We start from the raw sequence: 20,930 nt of genomic DNA, 5'->3' as shown, positions 1-20,930 counted from the left end.
TCTCCTCTCTCTTTCTCGTGCCCTCTCTTTCTGTCACACAGGAAAGGGTCTTGTTCACTCGCTGAGACCTGAAGAACCACGGAAGACAGATGTTTTTGCTGCAGGTGTGCATGCTGTTTCGTACAAGCCTTATCGTTGTGTTTATTATACATATACACACTAATATTGTGGTTGACATCAAGAAAGACAGTTTTTATATAGTGTGTTACATGTCTCCGCTTTCTGTTCAATGCAATATGAAGTGAAATGGTGGAGCAGGCTTGATTATGTTTGTGTTTAAACGCACAGTCAGATTAAAAGTCTCCCACTCAACAGTTAAACAAGGAAATACCACACACACACACACACACACACACACACACACACACACACACACACACACACACACACACACACACACACACACACACACACACACACACACACACACACACACACACACACACACACACACACACACACACACACACACACACACACACACACACACACACCTCACTCTGGTCCCTATGATAAGATGACAGTAAATGGACATGAAGTAATGAATGATAAAAAAAAAAACGATTTTATTCATCAACACATGAACCAGAATACAATGCTTCGTATTGCTTTGACTCAATTGAAAGTACAGTTTTGCCAAATATCAATAGGCAAACCATGGTATTGTTCTTCCAGATGGGCAATGCATGGCAAACACAAAACAATAGATATACAGTATGCACCTATTTACAAGTAATGTATTTTATTTATTTATTAAAAGCTGCATTTGTGGTATACTAGCACATGAGAGTAATACCAGTTCATAAAAAATGTCTTCTGTTAAATACATCCACTTAATTAGAAAACCAGAGCCAGAGGCAGTAACATTGTGGACAGCATCCTAAGAGTTTCATTTTAGACAGTTGCATTTTCAGGTAAGTTCATTGCTGCAATGAACAAAGAATAGAAAAGTGACATGCTAATAAAACTGTGTTCAGATTCAGTCGAATTGGATTCCTAGAAGGAGAGCTAAGGACACATACAGCACTGTCTCAGAGTCTGCAGTGCGGGCTCTCTGTCTTACTTCATTGGTCTTTTCCTGTGAGGCAGATACAAAACAGACAAACCGTCAAAGAGAGTCAACTACACAGAGATGAATACAGGGACAAAGATTGTCTCAATTATAGAGAAAGTCAGATCGATCACACAACACTTGAGATTAGAAGCGTGACCAGGACCTTTATTCACAAAACGTCTCAGAGTATAGGATCAGGTCCCCGCTGTCCATGTACTCACTGTGATCTAAAAGGCAAAACTGATCCTACTCTGACGCTTTATGAATACAGGCTCAGATCAAGTCAAAGAGTAAGTCACAGAAATCGATACAGAAGCAGGTAGAGATATTTTATTGTGTTGTGAGAAAAGGGGAGAGGAGGAGAAGATAAACATCACGTGGAACTTACTTGGCAAACTGATGTCGACACTTTTTGGGTAGTCCTGCAACACACACGCACACAATTAATTCAGAACAGCATACTAACAGTCATAAACATGAATACATTACTGTCTCCCCCTTTCAACCCCATAGGAGCAGCAGGTATACTGATATTCCACACAGAATACATCAATTACGATGTTGTTGCTTACTCCCAAAATAATGCACTTTATTGTCTTTCCCTTGTCAAACGTTAAATGTTGCAGGTTAAAATGTTGTTCGTCCCTGGTCGGGCTTCATTTATAATTTGATATCCACGTAACTCAAGTTTTCCCGCAAATATTCCATTGACATCAATACACAGTTTACACGAGAGTTAAGCACGTACATCTCAAGTAAGGATTAAGCCCTGCGTGAGCAGTGTCTTTGACAATTGACATTCCGAATTACAAACAGCACTGGAGCTGGGTGCTTCTGCTATGTTGCTTTACCGGCAGGTAAGCAAGGCGAAAAGACACTCACGGCTGAAGTAGTACAGTGTGTAGATCAAAGCCACAGCCAGGGTGAGGAGTACTCCGACCAACGGCCACAGAACTTTGTAGCCACAGCCTGGAACCCAATAGAACACACTGTTACAGTGTTTTAGCAGCTTGTAACACAACATACAACCAGTTGTAACATAACTAGACACACAAAAAGTAACCTGTAACACATTCAACTTGTTACGCAGGCAACAAACAACTTATTAGACAGACTTCTTAAAAGTTATGAACCTCACCTTCTGGGGTTTGATAGTTCCTTTTGGTGCAACGGCCGGTTGGGATTCCTGGGGGCTTGGGCTTGGGCTTCGTGACAGGGGTTAATGTTGGGCGAGTTTCTGGTGGGACACAAAAATAGACAGACAAACGTACGAGACACACCGTGAGAGAAACAAAATAAACAAAACATAACGGAGAGAGATTTGGACAGATGAAGAAGCTTAAGGATGACAACTCAAAATACAGGTCTGCAACTGGTCGCAAGGGAAACTTCTAATTGCTTTTATTTTCTATAACAAGGCTGAATTCTGACTTCACAATATTTGGTAATGAATTCCAACCCAGCTCTGAAGGGACACAAAGCGAAATCTGAATCAAAGATTGAACTGTTTCGGGGAGAACATGGAAAATGAGGAAACTGCTGTGTTCCCGGGTCATTCTAAATATAATATGGCAGATGAGAGTGAGTGCATTCCACAGTCGTGTAACTCGTTCTAGGAGGGAAATGTAGGAATTCTGGATTCAGTCAGGAAATCTTCTCATCTCTAATCAGTCATATGAACAATGGGAAGCGTCAGTGCCGTGCGGAGTAATGGCTTCCTCTCACCTCCGGGTCTGAGAAGAACTCCTGGCCTCCACAACTCGTTCTCTTTCTGGTTCTGGAGCATACAGGAGTACAACCCTGCGTCCTCTGCCTTTATTTTAATGATGCGCAGTGTGAAAACCACCTTGCTCCCCATGTCCCTTTTACTGGCCTTGAACCCGTGTTCATCCACCCCGGGTCCGAAGATGGCCCGCTCAGCATTGTTGAGGCTGAGAAGGAACTGGAAGCCGGAGTTGTTGTGGTGTGTGCGGAACCAAAAGACTGTCTGGCAGGAGCGGCTGGAACACTCACAGCTGACGACCTCTGTGTTGTTGATTGGGGGATACTGGACAAAGTGGGACTCGGTTGGTGTCAGGCTGTACACTGGAAAAGGAGAAGTGAATGGGGGTTGAGTTTGGCTGGACAAACTGTTGCCACATCAAAGAAGACCAACAATACTGATGAAATAAGGTCCTATTTTCATTTGTGCATGCTGGACAGAGATCACAATGATAAGAAGACATGGGATGTCCGTAACACTGGTATGCTCTTACATAATTTTTACCTGACAATTTTTTTTTATTAGATTGAAACATTATTTGCTTGTGCTTCACTGTAAATGAATGATTGTGCTTTCAACAGTGTTATTGAAACCTGTTAATTTACGACAGGTACATTTGACCAGAAATACATCAAGCGAGACAGAATTAGATCGGGTCGAGATTGTTCCATTTAAAATGAAGCAAAAAACCTGAAGTGGTGGAGGGATAGACACAAACACTGTGATCAAACCAATCATTTTGCAAGAATGGAAGTGTTAAATTATGGCACCTTGGAACCATGACATGTAGCAACACAACAGAAAGGTTAGACGAGAGACTTATCTATAAAAGGTGACATTCTGAGGCAAACATTGCGAGAGACAATGCTGAACTGTTTCACTTCGCTTCTTTACATGCAATGCTTCACAGAAATATGTATACATATCTTAACTTCAGAGCTCTCGTTTGGATTTAAGAAAAGCTATTGGTTGTCGTTGAATGTCAGTCATGTTTTGGAGATATGACAATTATTGAAGGTCTGTGCATTTTTGGCTCCGGCCTACTGTTTTTCGTTGACGTTTATCCGATCATCACTAAAACAACGTATCAATCAAATCACCCAAAATATTTTACAGGACTTCATACAAAGAAAACACTGGGGCCTCATCCACACTCCTTTAACATTTTACATTTCCTGGTGTCAAACCTTCTTGCAAACATACACAAGTCTAGACAGAAATAAGAACCTTCGCCAAAATGGAATGAGAAGTAAATAACAATAGCGCATACACTTGTCATTCTGACTCTCACTAGTTGTCAAGGTAGGCCTCACGCTGTTCCTGAGACCTCAACAGAAAATAACTTGTTGACCGTGAGGTAGAGAGAATATTGGGGTCCTTACCTGTTTTCCACAAGCACACCGTTGTCCATACCAGTGCCAACGGGGTCATCTTGAGTGGTCGTGTGTTTATGATGCGTGTCGTCTCGAGGGTTAGCTGAGGGTCGGCAAAACTGCTTTCTTTTCCCTTTCTGCATCTGTCAGAGAACAGGGGAGCAACTGAACTAACATGGCCAAGTGTCGCCTGGGTAACACCCCTACGTGACAACACACAGCCACGCACCAGGCCTATCAGAGAGTGAGACACACACACACACAGACTTCTAGTGAAGAGAGGAGATGAAGTTCAATGTATATCTAATGGCAACATGTCAGAAGTTCTCCACATATAAGACGCTTCATATCCTCTTGTTGATTGCTCAAAAGGCTTTGTCTGTATATGTCACAGTATCATACACTATAATCAATAGTGTATATGATACAGTCATGTAAAATACAATTTAAAAAACACATAAACCTTTGAAGTTTGTATACATTAACACTTTTTACTCCTAATTCAAAATGTTTATTGCGGTATGCTGTAGAAGTGCCCAGACACTTTCTAAATCATTTCACTTGGTTTTAAGAAACTTACCTCGCCAGTTATAACCCTCATCAGGAATATACTGCTATTACTTTGCAGTAAAGGGGATGCTACACAAAGATGAATCTACTCAGAATAAAGTAACGCTCATGGACCAACAAAGTGAACAATTCCATAATATCAACAATTACTTTTCCCAACCAATGGACATCTAGAACCATAGGCAGAAATTTCAGTCAGGGTCGGCAGTATTTACAATCTGTAACAATAGTTCTGGTCTACACTATTTTTGTACTACGGTGCCTTTGGAAAATATTCAGACCCCTTGACTTTTCCCACACTTTGTAAGGTTACAGCCTTATTTCAAAAAAATAAAATAAAACGTTTATTTATTCCCCTCAAACTACGCACAATACCCCACAATGACAAAACAATAGGTGCTCATTTTTTTTTTTAAATGAACGTAAATATCACATTTACATAAGTATTCAGACCCTTTACTTTGTTGAAGCACCGTTGGCAGCGATTACAGCCTCGAGTCTTCTTGGGTAGGACGCTACAAGCTTGGCACACCTGTATTTGGGGAGTTTCTCCTATTCTTCTCTGCAGATCCTCTGAAGCTCTGTTAGGTTGCATGGGGAGCGCTGCTGCACAGCTATTTTCAGGTATCTCCAGATATGTTAGATAGGGTTCAAGTCTGGGCTCTGGCTGGGCCACTCAAGGACATTCAGAGACTTGTCCGAAAGCCACTCCTGCGTTGTCTTGGCTGTGTGCTTAGGGTCATTGTCCTGTTGGAAGGTGGACATTCGCCCCAATCTGAGATCCTGAGCAGGCTTCATCAAGGATCTCTCTGTACTTTTGCTCCGTTCATCTTTGCCTTCGATCCTGACTAGTCTCCCAGTCCCTGCCGCTGAAAAACAACCCCACAGCATGACGCTGCCACCACGATGCTTCACTGTAGGGATTGTGCCAGTTTCTTCCAGACGTGGCCCTTGGCATTCAAGCCAAAGAGCCAGAGAATCTTGTTTCTCATGGTCTGGGAGTCTTTAGGTGCCTTTTGGCAAACTCCAAGCGGTCTGTAATGTGCCTTTTACTGAGGAGTGGCTTCTGTCTGGCCTCTCTACCATAAAGGCCTGATTGGTAGAGTGCTGCAGAGATGGTTGTCCTTCTGGAAGGTTCTCCCATCTCCACAGAGGAACTCTAGAGCTCTGTCAGAGTGACCATCGGGTGCTTGGTCACCTCCCTGACCAAGGCCTTTCTCCACCGATTGCTCAGTTTGGCCAGGCAGCTAGCTCTAGGAAGAGTCTTGGTGGTTCCAAACTTCTTCCACTTAAGAATGACAGAGGTCACTGTGTTCTTGGGGACCTTCAATGCTGCAGACATTTTTGGTACCCTTTCCCAGATCTGTGCCATGGCACAATCCTGTCTCGGAGCTCTACAGACAATTCCTTCGACCTCATGGCTTAGCTTTTGCTCTGGCATGCACTGTTAACTGTGTGACCTTATAACGACAGGTTTGTGCCTTTCCAAATCATGTCCAATCAATTTACCACAGGTGAACTCCAATCAAGTTGTTGAAACATGTCAAGGATAATCAGTGGAAACGGGATGCACATGAGCTCAATTTTGAGATTCATAGCAACGGGTCTGAATACTTATGAAAATAAGGTGTTTGTTTGTTATTTTGAAAAAACTTGCCAATTTCTAAAAACTTGTTTTTGCTTTGTCATTATGGGGTATTGTGTGTAGATTGTTGAGGAAAATGTTTAATTTGATACGTTTTAGCATAAGGCTGTAACGTAGCAAAATGTGGAAAAAGTCAAGGGGTCTGAATACTTTCCGAATGCACTTTATATGGAATTGTTTTATACCAATACATTTAAAACGAAGGCCAAGCTTTTCTGGTGTGACTAGTTTGCACAATTACCAAGTCTCACCTCTCCTAACCTCTCTGCCCAGGTGTGTGACCTAGCCCAGCTGCAGCCGCACTGAGTACTGGAGCACGGCTGCAGATCAAGCTACCTTAACTCCAGTTCATGTCAAAGAAATACAAAACCAACCAAAAAGGAAGCTCAATGAGTACTGCTGTAATTGCTAAACCTGATAAATACCTGAAAATGTCTGAGGCTTGACAATTTCAACAAAGCATGAACCTTACCACTGTGAGATGTGAAGCAGCATTGAGGTCACCTTTCCTACAATAAAAGTTAAGTTATAAGTAGCTTATTTTTCATATTCAAATATTCTATTTCACAGCAAATATTGTAACTCACATTTACTTGTTCACAACCTTACAGCAAGATTTTCAATGTTGTGGATACGTTTTTAATGTTGGTTCTCATGAACAAATATATTTAACACCACTCACTTACAACCCACATGTGATCATGCTTTCGTGTTTTGTTCACGTACATTATCTTATATCCTCTTTATGCCTGCCTTTATATGGGCACCCTGAGAGACGCACACAGCACACCAACTAAGGGATACAATTCAATAGAATGTGGAACGATCCGCAAAATTGGTTCATTTTTGTATTTCCAAAATATTTCATTTCGGTAAGAACATTACATCAGATACAGTGAGTTCCAAAAGTATTGGGACAGTGATATTTCATTTGTTGTTTTGGCTCTGTACTCCAGCACTTTGGATTTGAAATGATACAATGACTATGGGGTTAAATTACAGACTGGCAGCTTTAATTCGAGGGTATTTCTTATCCATACCGGGCGAACCGTTTAGAAATTGCAGTACTTTTGTACATAGACCCCTAAAATGGGGGGGGGGGGGGGGGACTAATAGGTATTGGGGCAAATTCCCTTATATGTATATTAAAGTAGTCAAAAGTTAAGTACTTATTTAGTCCCATATTCACAGCACGCAATGACTACATCAAGCTTGTGAATCTACAAATTCGTTGGATACATTTGCTGTTTGTTTTGGTTGTGTTTCAGATTATTTTATGCCCAATAGAAATGAATGGTAAATAATGTAGTGTCATTTTGGAGTCCCTTTTATTGTAAATGAGAATGTTTCTAAACACTTCTACATCAATGTGGATGCTACCATGATTACGGATAGTCCTGAATGGATAATGATGAGTGAGAAAGTTAGACGCACAAAGATCCTAACCCCAAGATATGCTAACCTCGCACCATTACAATAACAGGGGAGATTATCTATGCATAGTCACTTCACCCCCACCTACATGTACAAATTACCTCAACTAACCTGTACTCCCACACACTGACTCGGTACCCCCTGTATATAGCCTCGTTATTGTTATTGTGTTACTTTTTATTATTACTTTTTATTTTAGTCTACTTGGTAAATCATTTCTTAACTCTTCTTGAACTGCACTGTTGGTTTGTAAGTAAGCATTTCACGGTAAAGTCTACACTTGTTGTATTCGGCGCATGTGACAAATAAAGTTTGGTTTGAAAAGCATGTCTTGAGGGTATGATATTTGTGCGTCTTGAGGGAATGATATAAACGTTCTCTCTGATCATTATTCACCATTCATTCAGGACCATCGGTAATCATGGTAGCATCCACGTTAATGTAGAAGTGTTTAGAAACATATTGTATTCTTATTTACAACTAAAGTGACTCCAAGATGACACAATACATTATTTACCATTCATTTCTATTGGGCACAAAATAATATGAAACACAACCAAAACAAACAGCAAATACATTCATCAAGTTTTTAGAGTCACAGACTTGATGTAATCATTGCATGCTAGGAATATGGGACCAAAAACTAAACTTATAGCCTACTTTAATACACATAAGTGAATTTGTCCCAATATTTTTGGTCCCCTACTTTGCACAAAAAGTGCTGCATTTCCCAGACGTTCACCCGATATGGATGAAAATACCCTCAAATTAAAGCTGACCGTCTGCACTTTAACCTCAGTCATTGCAAAATTTCAAATCCAAAATGCTGGAATACAGATCCAAAACAACAACAAATGTGTCACAGTCCCGATACTTCTGGAGCTCACTGTATATATAGCAGGGTGATGGAGATATACAGTTGGGGTCGTGCAAAGTCAGAAAGTCAGTTTACTACAATGCAGTAAAAAAGTGCTTAAAAGTCCATGTAACTGAACATTTCAGAAATGCTTTTCATAAAATTGGTTATTGTTATATAATTGCTAATGAACTTCATCCTGCCAGAGAGTTTGTCATAAAGGGAAAGTTCACCCAAATTACAAGTTATGAACAAATATGACAGCAATCCATGCTTTGGTCTATTTACCAGGCCAGTGTTTCCAAATGCTTAATCTAATGCAAGTCAATAATATTGATATTAGCATTTTACATTCTTCATGTCCAAGTAACTTAAGTGAAACTTAAGTGAAAAATGCTCATATCGGTACCATTGACTTGCATTGGATAAAAGGTTAGCATTTGGAAACAGTCAGGTCAGGTAAACAAAACCAAACCCTTTCCAAGGACTGTTTACAGAGTAACAAAATACATTTTGTAATTTGGGTGAACCCTCCCTTTAACAATGTACCTTGCTGCAGTAAAGCAAAAGCATTCTGAAATGGTAAGCTGTTAATGCCTAACTAAAACTGTATGGCTATGGAGCTTGGTTTTTTAGAGTGTGTGTGTGGGGGGGTATAGGGGGAGAAACAAGGCCTAGGTGGGGGTCGTATAGGAGGAGGATGTGGGCACGGCACAGCTCTACGGGGGTCGAGGGTTTGAGAGAGACAAGGAACCAAACCACAGGATTCTTTGAAAACAGGAGATCTCAGAGGGCTTCAGAGCATCTCTACGCGCCTCAGTCAAGCCTTTGTTGGGCTCTTGAGTCGCAAAGCTGAAATGGAGAAATATTTAGTCTCATGTCTGTTCAGGAACACAGTGTAGGAGATCTAAGAATGTTCAAGCATTATTTCCCATCTGTATGTTTGTATTATTGTTTGCAAAAAAAGTAATTAAAACATGGAACATCGGAATCTTGATAACAATGATCCAATTGACATTGTTCAAATATACACCAGATGTAACTGCTGTATATAAACTGTCATTCATTCTACAATAAACCATAGCAAGCCAAGTGTCCTCATTTTTACCACTTGCACCTGTTTGACCCAACACAGACACATTGCATTTTCCGCAGAACATTGTTCCAGAGATCCTCACTCTCTTCGAAACGAGATCTACCGGTATATGTAGATCGAGGTATCAGGCAACCTCTACATTCAATCAGAGATACATTTGTTTTTCATTTCCTCCTACAGCTAATGTTATTACACTGAGAGTAACACAGTCCTACAGCATTGTAGCTAACTAATAGTAAAGTCATTTCAGCCCTAATTCCTAAGAACCTGATATCTTTTATAGCCAACATAACAGATATGCATTCTAATTTACAATCTAGAAAAGTAGATTTGTTGAAGACCACATGTGTGCTTGCTCATTTTAGTATTTTTCATGGCAGTGACAGACTCCAAGATTGCAGAGTTGGATTGATCGACTGCTGCCCCCCTGTGGTAAATCTTGGCCCAAGCATAGAAGGGGTAAGATCTTTTTGTTTTTGTTTTTAACAAAAAGCACTCTTCTTTTCTCTCGTGAGATTGTAGGCCAGCATCCCGGAGTCACCTCTTCACTGTTGACGTTGAGACTGGTGTTTTGCGGGTACTATTTAATGAAGCTGCCAGTTGAGGACTTGTGAGGCGTCTGTTTCTCAAACTAGACACTCTAATGTACTTGACCTCTTGCTCAGTTGTGCACGGGGCCTCCCACTCCTCTTTCTAGTCTGTTAAGAGCCAGTTTGAGCTGTTCTATGAAGGGAGTAGTACACAGCGTTGTACGAGATCTTTAGTTTCTAAGCATTTTCTCGCATGGAATAGCCTTCATTTCTCAGAACAAGAATAGACTGACGAGTTTCAGAAGAAAGTTATTTGTTTCTGCCCATTTTGAGCCTGTAATCGAACCCACAAATGCTGGTGCTCCAGATACTCAACTGGTCTAAGGAAGGCCAGTTTAATTGCTTCTTTAATCAGAACAACAGTTTTCAGCGGTGGTAATATAATTGCAAAAGGGTTTCCTAATGATCAATTAGCCTTTTAAAATGATAAACTTGGATTAGCTAACACAACGTGCCTTTGGACCTAGCTATTGGAGTAGGTACAAGGCTAAGTGCAAAACGACATTCAAGTTGGAAAGACGATTGTTTACCGACGGAAATGGGTCCTCTAGGATAGCTGTTAGCTAAAGTTGACCTTATCATAGGCTACAGTGCCTTATTCGACATTTAACAGTTAGTGAACTAACCTTAGCTCCCTAATTTGAGAATGCCCTTGCCTTGGCTAAAGACATTAGCATTGCCACCTAGCTTTTTAGCTACGAACTGTAATTTCACATTCTTATTGAACTCACTTTCAATCTGTGAAACATTGGTATTATTAGTGTTTATACAGAACCCACGTTATGAGTAGAAATGATGCTATTTTCAGTATCTGATTCCACTAGCAGCGGAGAACATACTTTGCTCTTCCACCTTTGTTCCTATCTGAGCAGCGCATGTGCATTGCATAGATAACTAAAAATATGTTGCAGAATGGTCCTTGTTGTCTGGGTTCCTTGGGATGTGACTTTACCCCATTGAAGTTGATATTTAAAATGGTGAAGGTAAATGACCACCATACAAATATTCCTCCCTTAGTGGTCTTATTTTTGTGGACAGACTTGATGCGGAGTAAACCTTCTCGCTTTGCCTCTTCCTCTCTGCTTTTTGAGATCTTATTCACTCTCTGTAAAGTTCGAATTTTGTACTCAATGTGCATATAATAACTGAGAACATGTTTGTTTTTCTTTTTGTTTTGTATTTTCAAATCATGTTTTCAAAAAGGTTAACATTGCTCTCATCATGTGTCTCTTGACCCATTCTTTCGTTGAAACAAATCAATTAAAGAGAGGACAATGATGAAGACATTAATAACAAAATAGATACTTTATTAAAGGAAATGGCATGTGCACGATGTTGCATCTGTAATTGATAGTCTACAGCAGCAAAAAGGGGACAGAAGGAGAATGCAATGGTAAAGAGTGATGCTATATGATTATCAAAGTGGATGAACCACAAAATTGGACCAAATCACATGAGATTAGAATAGAGGTCATGAAGGAAACAGACAGAGACAAGGAAGGATTTAAATCAGCCACGGTTGATAGGTTGTCTAAGGTTATTTTCGCTTCTGAAATTCTCTGGCCAGGGCATCCAACTGCAAAGAGAGTAACATGACATGAATTACAGGTACAGTATTTTTTTGGGGCTTAATTTATTCCACATGTCAAAGTTATTTTACTTCCGGACCCAGTTCCGCCCACCATTTCCACCCCTGGATATGCAACATGCTTGTAACACCTGTAGACAAATAATAATACTATGCTCACACACTAGTGGCATTTCATTATTCACCCTGAATGAGGGACTGATTTAGACTTGGGACACCAGGGCTACAATCATCAGGGCACAACATTATGGAAATATCAGATAGAAATACATTATGTAGAACAAACATGCCTCTGACAGTGAAAAGGGCATCACATATGCAATGTTCCGCAACATTTGCCTATTCATCGACCATGTAGAAAAGAAAAAGAGAAGTATTCCCGCCCCTCAGGCTCAGATTTGAGCTATCCCTGCCCTATATGATTGCCACCTGATACAGTATCATTACATGAATGTACTACTTTCGTCCCGCCACTGCACTCACAATAACGTTTTTAAGGATGTTCCTTCGCTGGGGTCTCAGGTAGCTGCATTCTCCTGCCTCACAGAGTTTAATCTCCTCTGAAATCTGAGACAGAGAGATAACAGCATGATGGTGACACAAATGGCTACTGGGTGTTACCCAGACAGGTGCTAAAAACACCCGTCTTGACTCCTGATGAAAAGTGCTGTATGTAATATCCATTTGAGTCATTGAGATTGTAGTACTGTGACCCACCTCAGAGGTGGTAAATGAGTCCAGCTCCCTCTTGCCTCCAGGGTACCAGCCATGGGACCAGTGCTGGGAGGAAGACAGCTGGGCTCCCAGACACAGCAGCAGCCCCAGCATAAACACCAGTCTAGCCACACTCACCATCACTGGATCTGAGTGGAGAGGGATGGAGAGGTGTAAGGAGAGGGAAGTTGTAGGTGAAGACAGCATGCGACACTTGTCTGTGCAATAAGGCATTGGTGTCAGAAGTGTGATGGCGCCTTCTGATCGGCCAGACTTGCAAATTAGGGTATCCAAATGTTGGCGAAGAGGAACAATTGGACAGGCAAACAGCAACACGCAACAACAAGCCTTAAAGTTTAAAATGTGTTTTTCTTGTGCCACTCATAACTTATCCAATGCAGGAGATATATTTGACACAATCAAATAATATTTATGCAGGGGGGGGAATTCTCCACAAACACATTTTGCAGTGGGTTTTAAAGATTAGTTTCTCATAGGCAATTGTTGAGGTAATTTCTTCTCAAGATTCCACCAAGGCAGGATTGAAAATAAAGAATATGTGAACAGCGGAATATTTATTGTAAAAGAACGATAAATATCAAGGATTTTTTTTACGTCAAATTATTCATAGACAGCATCAAACCCAAAGCAAATGCAATAATCCTATCCAAGATCTCACTTCATACCCATTAATACTCAAGAGCAAAAATCATAGCAAACCTTACCTTAGACCCTTAGTTCGATAATCACTGTGGTATTTAAATCGGTTGTCACTGTTGATGTCCCCCAGGTACGTCTGTGTCCACTGTTCACTTCTGCCTATTATTAACCTGTTGGTATACAGCAACTCAGTGGCACGTCACTTTTCCTGAGCCGATAATGAGTGTTGTAGAGCTGGTCTCTTATGGCATCTCTGAAGCATCCTCTTCCTCCTCAATTTATGTCCCCACCCCCACGCCACTTGGCCCTGCCCATCGCTGACCCCTTTGCTCCTTCCCCTCCCAGCAGTCAGCTGAGCGGTGTTCAGGGACTTGTGCGTAAGATCCGCTCAATTCCAATTATCATCGCCAAACAGTCCTGACCTCCCTCGGGATGTCCGTCCTCACTCTATCTAATACCCCCATTTCACCCTCCCTCCCTGCCCCCTAACACCTAAATCAACACATTTAGTGACGTAGGGTGAGTATTGGTTAAGTGGGACACATGGCAAAGTGGGACACCTTAGCTTTGTAACGGATATCGTTGCATGTGTACAATAACATAACCAACAATCAATGCCTGTGTGTTAGAGATGATAAAAAAAGGGTTCAGTGGGTATGATGTCATCATTATGGCCGTGGCATCCCGTGTAATGACACGTGTCTCTAGACACATAATGGTTAGTAAAATGACATAGGGTTCTGAGGTGAATAATCAAATGTTCAATTTTGTTTTCCTTGCTAGAAAAAGCTTGCATAGCTGCATTTTACTAAGAAAAATATAACCTAACCAACATAAAAATTCCTAGCTAACTACTGTATACTCATAACCATACATACATATGACAACAACAAAAAAGTTTATTTGGCTGTATTTGACTGATGAGGGATAAGGTCTTTCTGGTTTCATTCTATAAAATGTCCATTAGAGTGTAGTGTTTAGAATGTTGAGCTGATAGGCCGAGATTAAGTTCATTTTATTTATAGTCTATACAATTACATATAGGCTACATCATATAACTATAATAAAGTATGACGATAATAATAATAATAAATTATCATTCTTAATGTTCCACAAAAATACATAAAGAATGTTAGTATGAATAATTTAAGTTTATCACAAAAATAATGAAATTACTCATATATCCTCTAATTTATCCTTCTTCACAATAAAGAATTAAGTGTCCCACTTTGCCAATCAAGGTGTCCCAATTTGACAGTATCAACGTAAAAAATGTGGTCTCAGCACAATTTGCGTTTGTAGAAGAGTCATCCATCCTGTGTTTAACATTTCTTGCTTTGCTCTTTTGTAGTGTATTAGAGTTCTTAAGATATTTAGAATGGTATCATGTTGGAGGTTAAGACAATGGGGTGGCTCTGTAAGGTGTTCCAGAAAACACATTTTCAGAAAGTGTCCCACTTTACCGACTCACCCTACAGTATATACACATACACTACCGTTCAAAAGTTTGTGGTGACTTAGAAATGTCTTTGTTTTTGAAAGAAAAACACATTTTGTCCATTAACATAACATCAAATTGATCAGAAATACAGTGTAGACATTGTTAATGTTGTAAATGACTATTGTAGCTGGAAACGGCAGATTTTTAAAGGAATATCTATATAGGCGTACAGAGGCCCATTATCAGCAACCATCACTCCTGTGTTCCAGTGGCACGTTGTGTTAGCTGATCCAAGTTTATAATTTTAAAAGCTGTTAGTAGCCCATGTGCCTATCCCTAACAATTTGGTCTGTTTTCACCTCTTAATTTATCCTACAGTTCTGACTTGGTGTACAGGGAGAACACTGTAAGAACAGCCCATGTTCTGAATTCTGTCGCTGTACATTTCAAAAGTGCTGAACAAATAGTTAGTTATATTGACTACGTCCGTCCTAGCTTGCTCATTAATGTCTTAATCGATAGCATTATATCTGCTTGTCGTCCCCTTTTGTACATCTCAATTGTCAGTAGAAACCACATTTGTTTAAGCAAGTCAGCCATATCAGCTATGTTTTTTTTAAAGGCAGTAAATGAGGCTGAATGAACTGTTTCGTTGCCAGATAAGGCTCCGCTAATAACCAGGTGTAGCACTGGTAAGGTGTTGGGACTGCTGTTGGGATAGCTTTATGTAGATCCTAACAGTTTGTAGGCACCGTTTGTTACTGGTATAGTGCAATTAATGTATTGTTTGGTGTTGTGTTGTGTAGTGGCTTTGCTGGCCTGCATCCCACTTTTTTGTTTGTTTAGCCCCACCAAGATTTACATGCTAAAATTGCCACTGACAAGTACAACTATCACTTGAGAACTGACCAAATTGGTGTCATTTAGCTAACAGTATGTGGGACCAGTCAACATCATCCCAGGGGTCAGTGTTGGTCTGCAGTCCGGGGGTTGAGGATCACTGACCTAGGCCAAATCCCATTTCCTCTGTATTTGCCCATGCTTAAAGTGGTGCCGTGGCCTGTCACATGACCTCCATCACACTGGAGTGACCGCCAGGACACGGTGACCATGGGGACACCAGACGAGCAAACACGAGTACGATCAAACATACCAGCCGCCACCATCACTCTCATTTCCGGTCTGACAGGCCTTTTTGCTTGGGGGAAGGGGTATCAATTGGAGAGTGGCTAATTTTCATGTTTAAAATGCATAGGGGGAGTTCCTATCAGGCAGTTGTTTGACAGTGTCGTCTCTCTGTTGACTTAGACAGAAATACTTTATCTGCTGACTGACACGGTGCTGACAGCGCGAGGGGAGAGCAGGAAGCAGAAGGACATGATGACAGAGCACTGCATGAGTCACCGAGGAGACATCGCCTTGTCCGCCAAACCTTTCTGAGACGCGCCAACGGAACCGGAGAACCTGGGCCCGTATTCACAAAACATGTAGGATTAGGATGTAGGAGTAGGATGTATGATCAGTTGATCTTGGATCAGTTGAGCCTTTTAAACCATAATGAATAACAGGAGGGACCTGATCCTTATTACTCTAGGGGCGTCAAAACTCATTTTGTCCTGGGGGCCCGCAACGAGGTCTGGAGGGCTGCACAGAAAATTGGTTATATTTCCTCACCGGTGAAATTTGCTAAAAAAATCTATAATTTGGGGAAATGTTGATACTCATTGACTGTCTAGCTTTCATTTAGGTGATTATTAGCTAGCTGGACACAGTCAAGGATCTCTATGAATGTAAGTCCACTATAATTTCTACAGTTTCCATTTGGTTTCAGTCATTTTAAAGTAGGGTATAATGAGTTTGTTTGCTTGCCCACCCGTGGGATAGACCGTGGTTAGTTGGATTAGGTGTGTTAGTGCATAAAAGCCTACACACACAGGCCTTCCAGGTCCAGATATCCATATCCTTGCATGAGTAGGCTCAATCAAGTTCTTACGACAAGCTGCATAATTTAGATCATGTATTATTTTGATGTGGATTAAAATAGGGGTCTTCAACATTTTCTTGCCCAGGCAAACCAGCGTCCCCCATTATGTTTTTATTTTATATTATTTATTTAACCTTTATTTAACTAGGCAAGTCAGTAACATTTTTATTCACGCTGTGGTCCAACTCATCCCAAACCATTTAAATTGGGTTGAGGTCGGGTGATTGTGGAGGCCAGGTCATCTGATGCAGCACTCTATCACTCTCCTTCTTGGTCAAATAGCCCTTACACAGCCTGGAGGTGTGTTTTGGGGCATTGTCCTGTTGAAAAACAAATGATAGTCCCACTAAGCTCAAACCAGAAGGGATGGCGTATCGCTGCAGAATGCTGTGGTAGCCATGCTGGTTAAGTGTGCCTTGAATTCTAAATAAATCACTGACAGTGTCACCAGCAAAGCACCATCACACCACCTCCTCCATGCTTCAGGAGTGGGAACCATACATGCAGAGATCATCCGTTCACCTACTCTGCATCTCACAAAGACACAGCAGTTGGAATCAAAAATCTCAAATTTGGACCCATCAGACCAAAGGACAGATTTCCACCGGTCTAATGTCCATTGCTCATGTTTTTTGGCCCAATCAAGTCTCTTCTTCTTATTGGTGTCCTTTGATGCAATTTGACCATGAAGGCCTGATTCATGCAGTCTCCTCTGAACACTGGATGTATCTGCTACTTGAACTCTGTGAAGCATTTATTTTGGCTGCAATCTGAGGTGCATTTCACTCTAATGAACTTCCTCTGCAGCAGATGTAACTCTGGGTCTTCCTTTCCTGTGGCAGTCCTCATGAGAGCCAGTTTCGTCATAGTACTTGATGGTTTTTGCGACTGCACTTGGAGAAACTTTCAAAGTTCTTGACATTTTTCGGATTGACTGACCATGTCTTAAGACAACAAGGGTGAAAAATGATCTGCCACTATGTTTAACAGCAGAGAAACCACCTAAATTATATTTTTTCAACTTGAAATTGGATTACTTTTCCTAGAGTGACCCCAACATTAGAAAAAATGAAACAACTCGTTTGTTCATATTTCCATGAAAGCTGTACACCACCAGGGTATAAAGATTGTCTTAGGGTCATAGACCCGACAGTTATAAAATCATGCACACACCACAAAAACACAATGAGAAATTGAGATTATGTGTGCTACTGATTGAATTCAGCCAGCAGCTCCTGAAGAGGAAGATCACCATGGTTGGCACAGTTAGAAAGAACAAGCCTGAGTTACTCCCTGCAATCCTCTCAACAAGTGGGAGTGAGGCGTTCTCATCAAAGTTTGCCTTCACCCCCACCCCCACTCTAGTTTCTTACCTCCCAAAGAGGAACAAGAATGTGGTCCTCCTGAGCTCACTGCACAAAACGGCTGAGACCAGTGATCGTGAGGACAGGAAGCCAGCCATCATCCTGGACTTCAACCACAACAAAGGAGGCGTGGACAACCTGGACAAGGTGATTGGAACTTACAGCTGCATGAGGATGACTGCCCGCTGGCCCCTGGTCATCTTCCATAACATCATTGATGTGTCCTCATACATTGCCTTCGTGATATGGAACAAGATCAACCCTACCTGAATGCCTGATGAGCGGAACAAGAGGAGGGTGTTCCTGGAGCAGCTGGGAAAGGCACTTGTAACTCAACACATTCAAAGAAGGGAGCGCCTCCCCCGCACAGCAGCCTCTGCAGCGCGTGTGAAAACTGTGCAGGGGGCTGAATCTCGTCCTGATCCACCTGAGGCTGCAGCTGGTGCAGGCAAGAGGAGGAGATGCCAATTCTGCCCCCCAAAGGACTGTAAAACAAATACTATGTGCGGCACATGTGAGAAATACATCTGCAAAGTTCATGCACCCACACTTGCATACTGTCCTACATGTGCTAATTAGAGTTGATTGATTTATGTTCTTCACGTTTTGTTTGTATCCATTGTCTTATTTTATTCTTATTTATTGTTGTTGTTTATACACCTTGTGGGTGGGGGCAATGGTTAAAAAAAATAGGAGTAGACTACTATTTTGCAGTTGAATTCCTCATTGTACAGTTTAAAAACATATTATTTTGTCAAAAAAGTTCAAGACTGTTATTGTTTCCCTTCAATAAAATGGCTATACAAGTGCTATCTTTCGCAAACAAAAAAATTGTTTACACCTATGCAGTACCTTTAGTAATAATAATAATAAACATCTACTTTAGTAAAGAAAACAATTATGTGTTGTAATAAAAACGAGTGGTGTCCACTGATTAGATGCAGTCTTTCTGCATTGTGAAGAGGGAAAACCCAGATATTCAAAGTTTGTGATGAAGGACAGGTTGTTTCTTCATACAAAATATATTTGGGGTTTAAAATTTAATTTAGCTGATTTATTTGAGGCGTTTAGTGAAGGCGGGTCCTTTTTGACCCTTAGGACAAGGGGAGTATACAGAATGTTAAGACTACACAAAGGGTTAAAGTAATGATGGACGGTCGTTTCTCTTTGCTTATTTGAGTTGTTCTTGCCATATTATGGAGTTGGTCTTTCACCAAATAGGGCTGTCTTCTGTATACCACCCCTACCATGTCACAACACAACTGATTGGCTCAAAAGCATTAAGGAAATAAAATCCACAAATGAACTTTTAACAAGGCACACCTGTTAATTGAAATGCATGACTTCCTCATGAAGCTGTTTGAGAGAATGCCAAGAGTGTGCAAATCTGTCATCAAGGCAAAGGGTGGCTACTTTGAAGAAACTCACATATAAAATATGTTGATTAGTTTAACACTTTTTTGGTTACTACATGATTCCATGTGTTATTTCATAGTTTTGATGCCTTCACCATTATTCTACAATGTATATAATTGTCAAAATAAAAACCTTTGATAGAGTAGGTGTCCAAACTTTTAACTAATATATATATATATATATATATATATACATACATATACATATACATACAGTTGAAGTCGGAAGTTTACATGCACTATAGCCAAATACATTTAAACTCCGTTTTCATAATTCCTGACATTTAATCCTAGTAAAGATTCCCGGTCTTAGGTCAGTTAGGATCACCACTTTATTTTAAAGAATGTGACATGTCAGAATAATAGTAGAGAGAATGATTTATTTCAGCTTTGTTTATCACATTCCCAGTGGGTCAGAAGTTTACATACACTCAATTAGTATTTGGTAGCATTGCCTTCAAATTGCTTAACTTGGGTCAAACGGTAGCCTTCCACAAGCTTCCCAAAATAAATTGGGTGAATTTTGGCCCATTCCTCCTGACAGAGCTGGTGTAACAAAGTCAGGTTTGTAGGCCTTTTTTAGTTCTGCCCAAAAATGTTATATAGGATTGAGGTCAGGGCTTTGTGATGGCCACTCCAATACCTTGACTTTGTTGTCCTTAAGCCATTTTGCCACAACTTTGGAAGTATGCTTGGGGTCATTGTCCATTTGGAAGACCCATTTGCAACCAAGCTTTAACTTCCTGACTGATGTCTTGAGTTGCTTCAATATTTCCACATAATTTTTCTGCCTCATGATGCCATCTATTTTGTGAAGTGAACCAGTCCCTCCTACAGCAAAGCACCCCCACAACATGATGCTGCCACCCCCGTGCTTCACTGTTGGGATGGTGTTCTTCGGCTTGCAAGTGTCCCCCTTTTTCCTCCGAACATAACGATGGTCATTATGGTCAAACAGTTCCATTTTTGTTTCATCAGACCAGAGGACATTTCTCCAAAAAGTACAATCTTTGTCCCCATGTGCAGTTGCAAACCGTAGTCTGGCTTTTTAATGGCGGTTTTGGAGCAGTGGCTTCTTCCTTGCTAAGTGGCCTTTCAGGTTATGTTGATATAGGACTTGTTTTACTGTGGATATAGATACTTTTGTACCGGTTTCCTCCAGCATCTTCACAAGGTCCTTTGCTGTTGTTCTGGGATTGATTTGCACTTTTCGCACCAAAGTAGGTTCATCTCTAGGAGAAAGAACGCGTCTCCTTCCTGAGCGGCATGACGGTTGCGTGGTCACATGATGTTTAAATTTGCATACTATTGTTTGTACAGATGGTACCTTCAGGTGTTTGGAAATTGCTCCCATGGATGAACCAGACTTGTGGAGGTCTGCAAT

The 20,930-nt window shown here is 40.9% G+C and overlaps 2 protein-coding genes across 2 annotated transcripts; both read right to left on the bottom strand.

Moving 5' to 3' along the window:
- Window positions 1–581: 581 nt before the first annotated feature.
- On the bottom strand, window positions 582–4,278 carry LOC100136222 (CD8 beta). The gene is given in 6 exon segments (NM_001124008.1): window positions 582–1,078; window positions 1,443–1,476; window positions 1,937–2,023; window positions 2,193–2,291; window positions 2,780–3,139; window positions 4,199–4,278. Coding segments are annotated over 6 exon segments (648 nt in total). The 5' UTR covers window positions 4,248–4,278; the 3' UTR covers window positions 582–1,059.
- Window positions 4,279–11,662: 7,384 nt separating this feature from the next.
- On the bottom strand, window positions 11,663–13,426 carry LOC100135862 (chicken II type gonadotropin-releasing hormone precursor). Its single transcript, NM_001124245.1, is given in 4 exon segments — window positions 11,663–11,956; window positions 12,452–12,535; window positions 12,686–12,831; window positions 13,408–13,426. Coding segments are annotated over 3 exon segments (261 nt in total). The 5' UTR covers window positions 12,824–12,831; window positions 13,408–13,426; the 3' UTR covers window positions 11,663–11,917.
- Between the last annotated feature and the right edge of the window lie 7,504 nt (window positions 13,427–20,930).

The sequence above is a fragment of the Oncorhynchus mykiss genome, chromosome 17 (assembly GCF_057628025.1).
Source record: "Oncorhynchus mykiss isolate SJ-2025 chromosome 17, ASM5762802v1, whole genome shotgun sequence".
Classification (NCBI taxonomy): Eukaryota; Metazoa; Chordata; class Actinopteri; order Salmoniformes; family Salmonidae; genus Oncorhynchus; species Oncorhynchus mykiss.
Note: the sequence above shows the minus strand (reverse complement) of the source record. Positions and strands in the feature narration are given on the sequence as shown.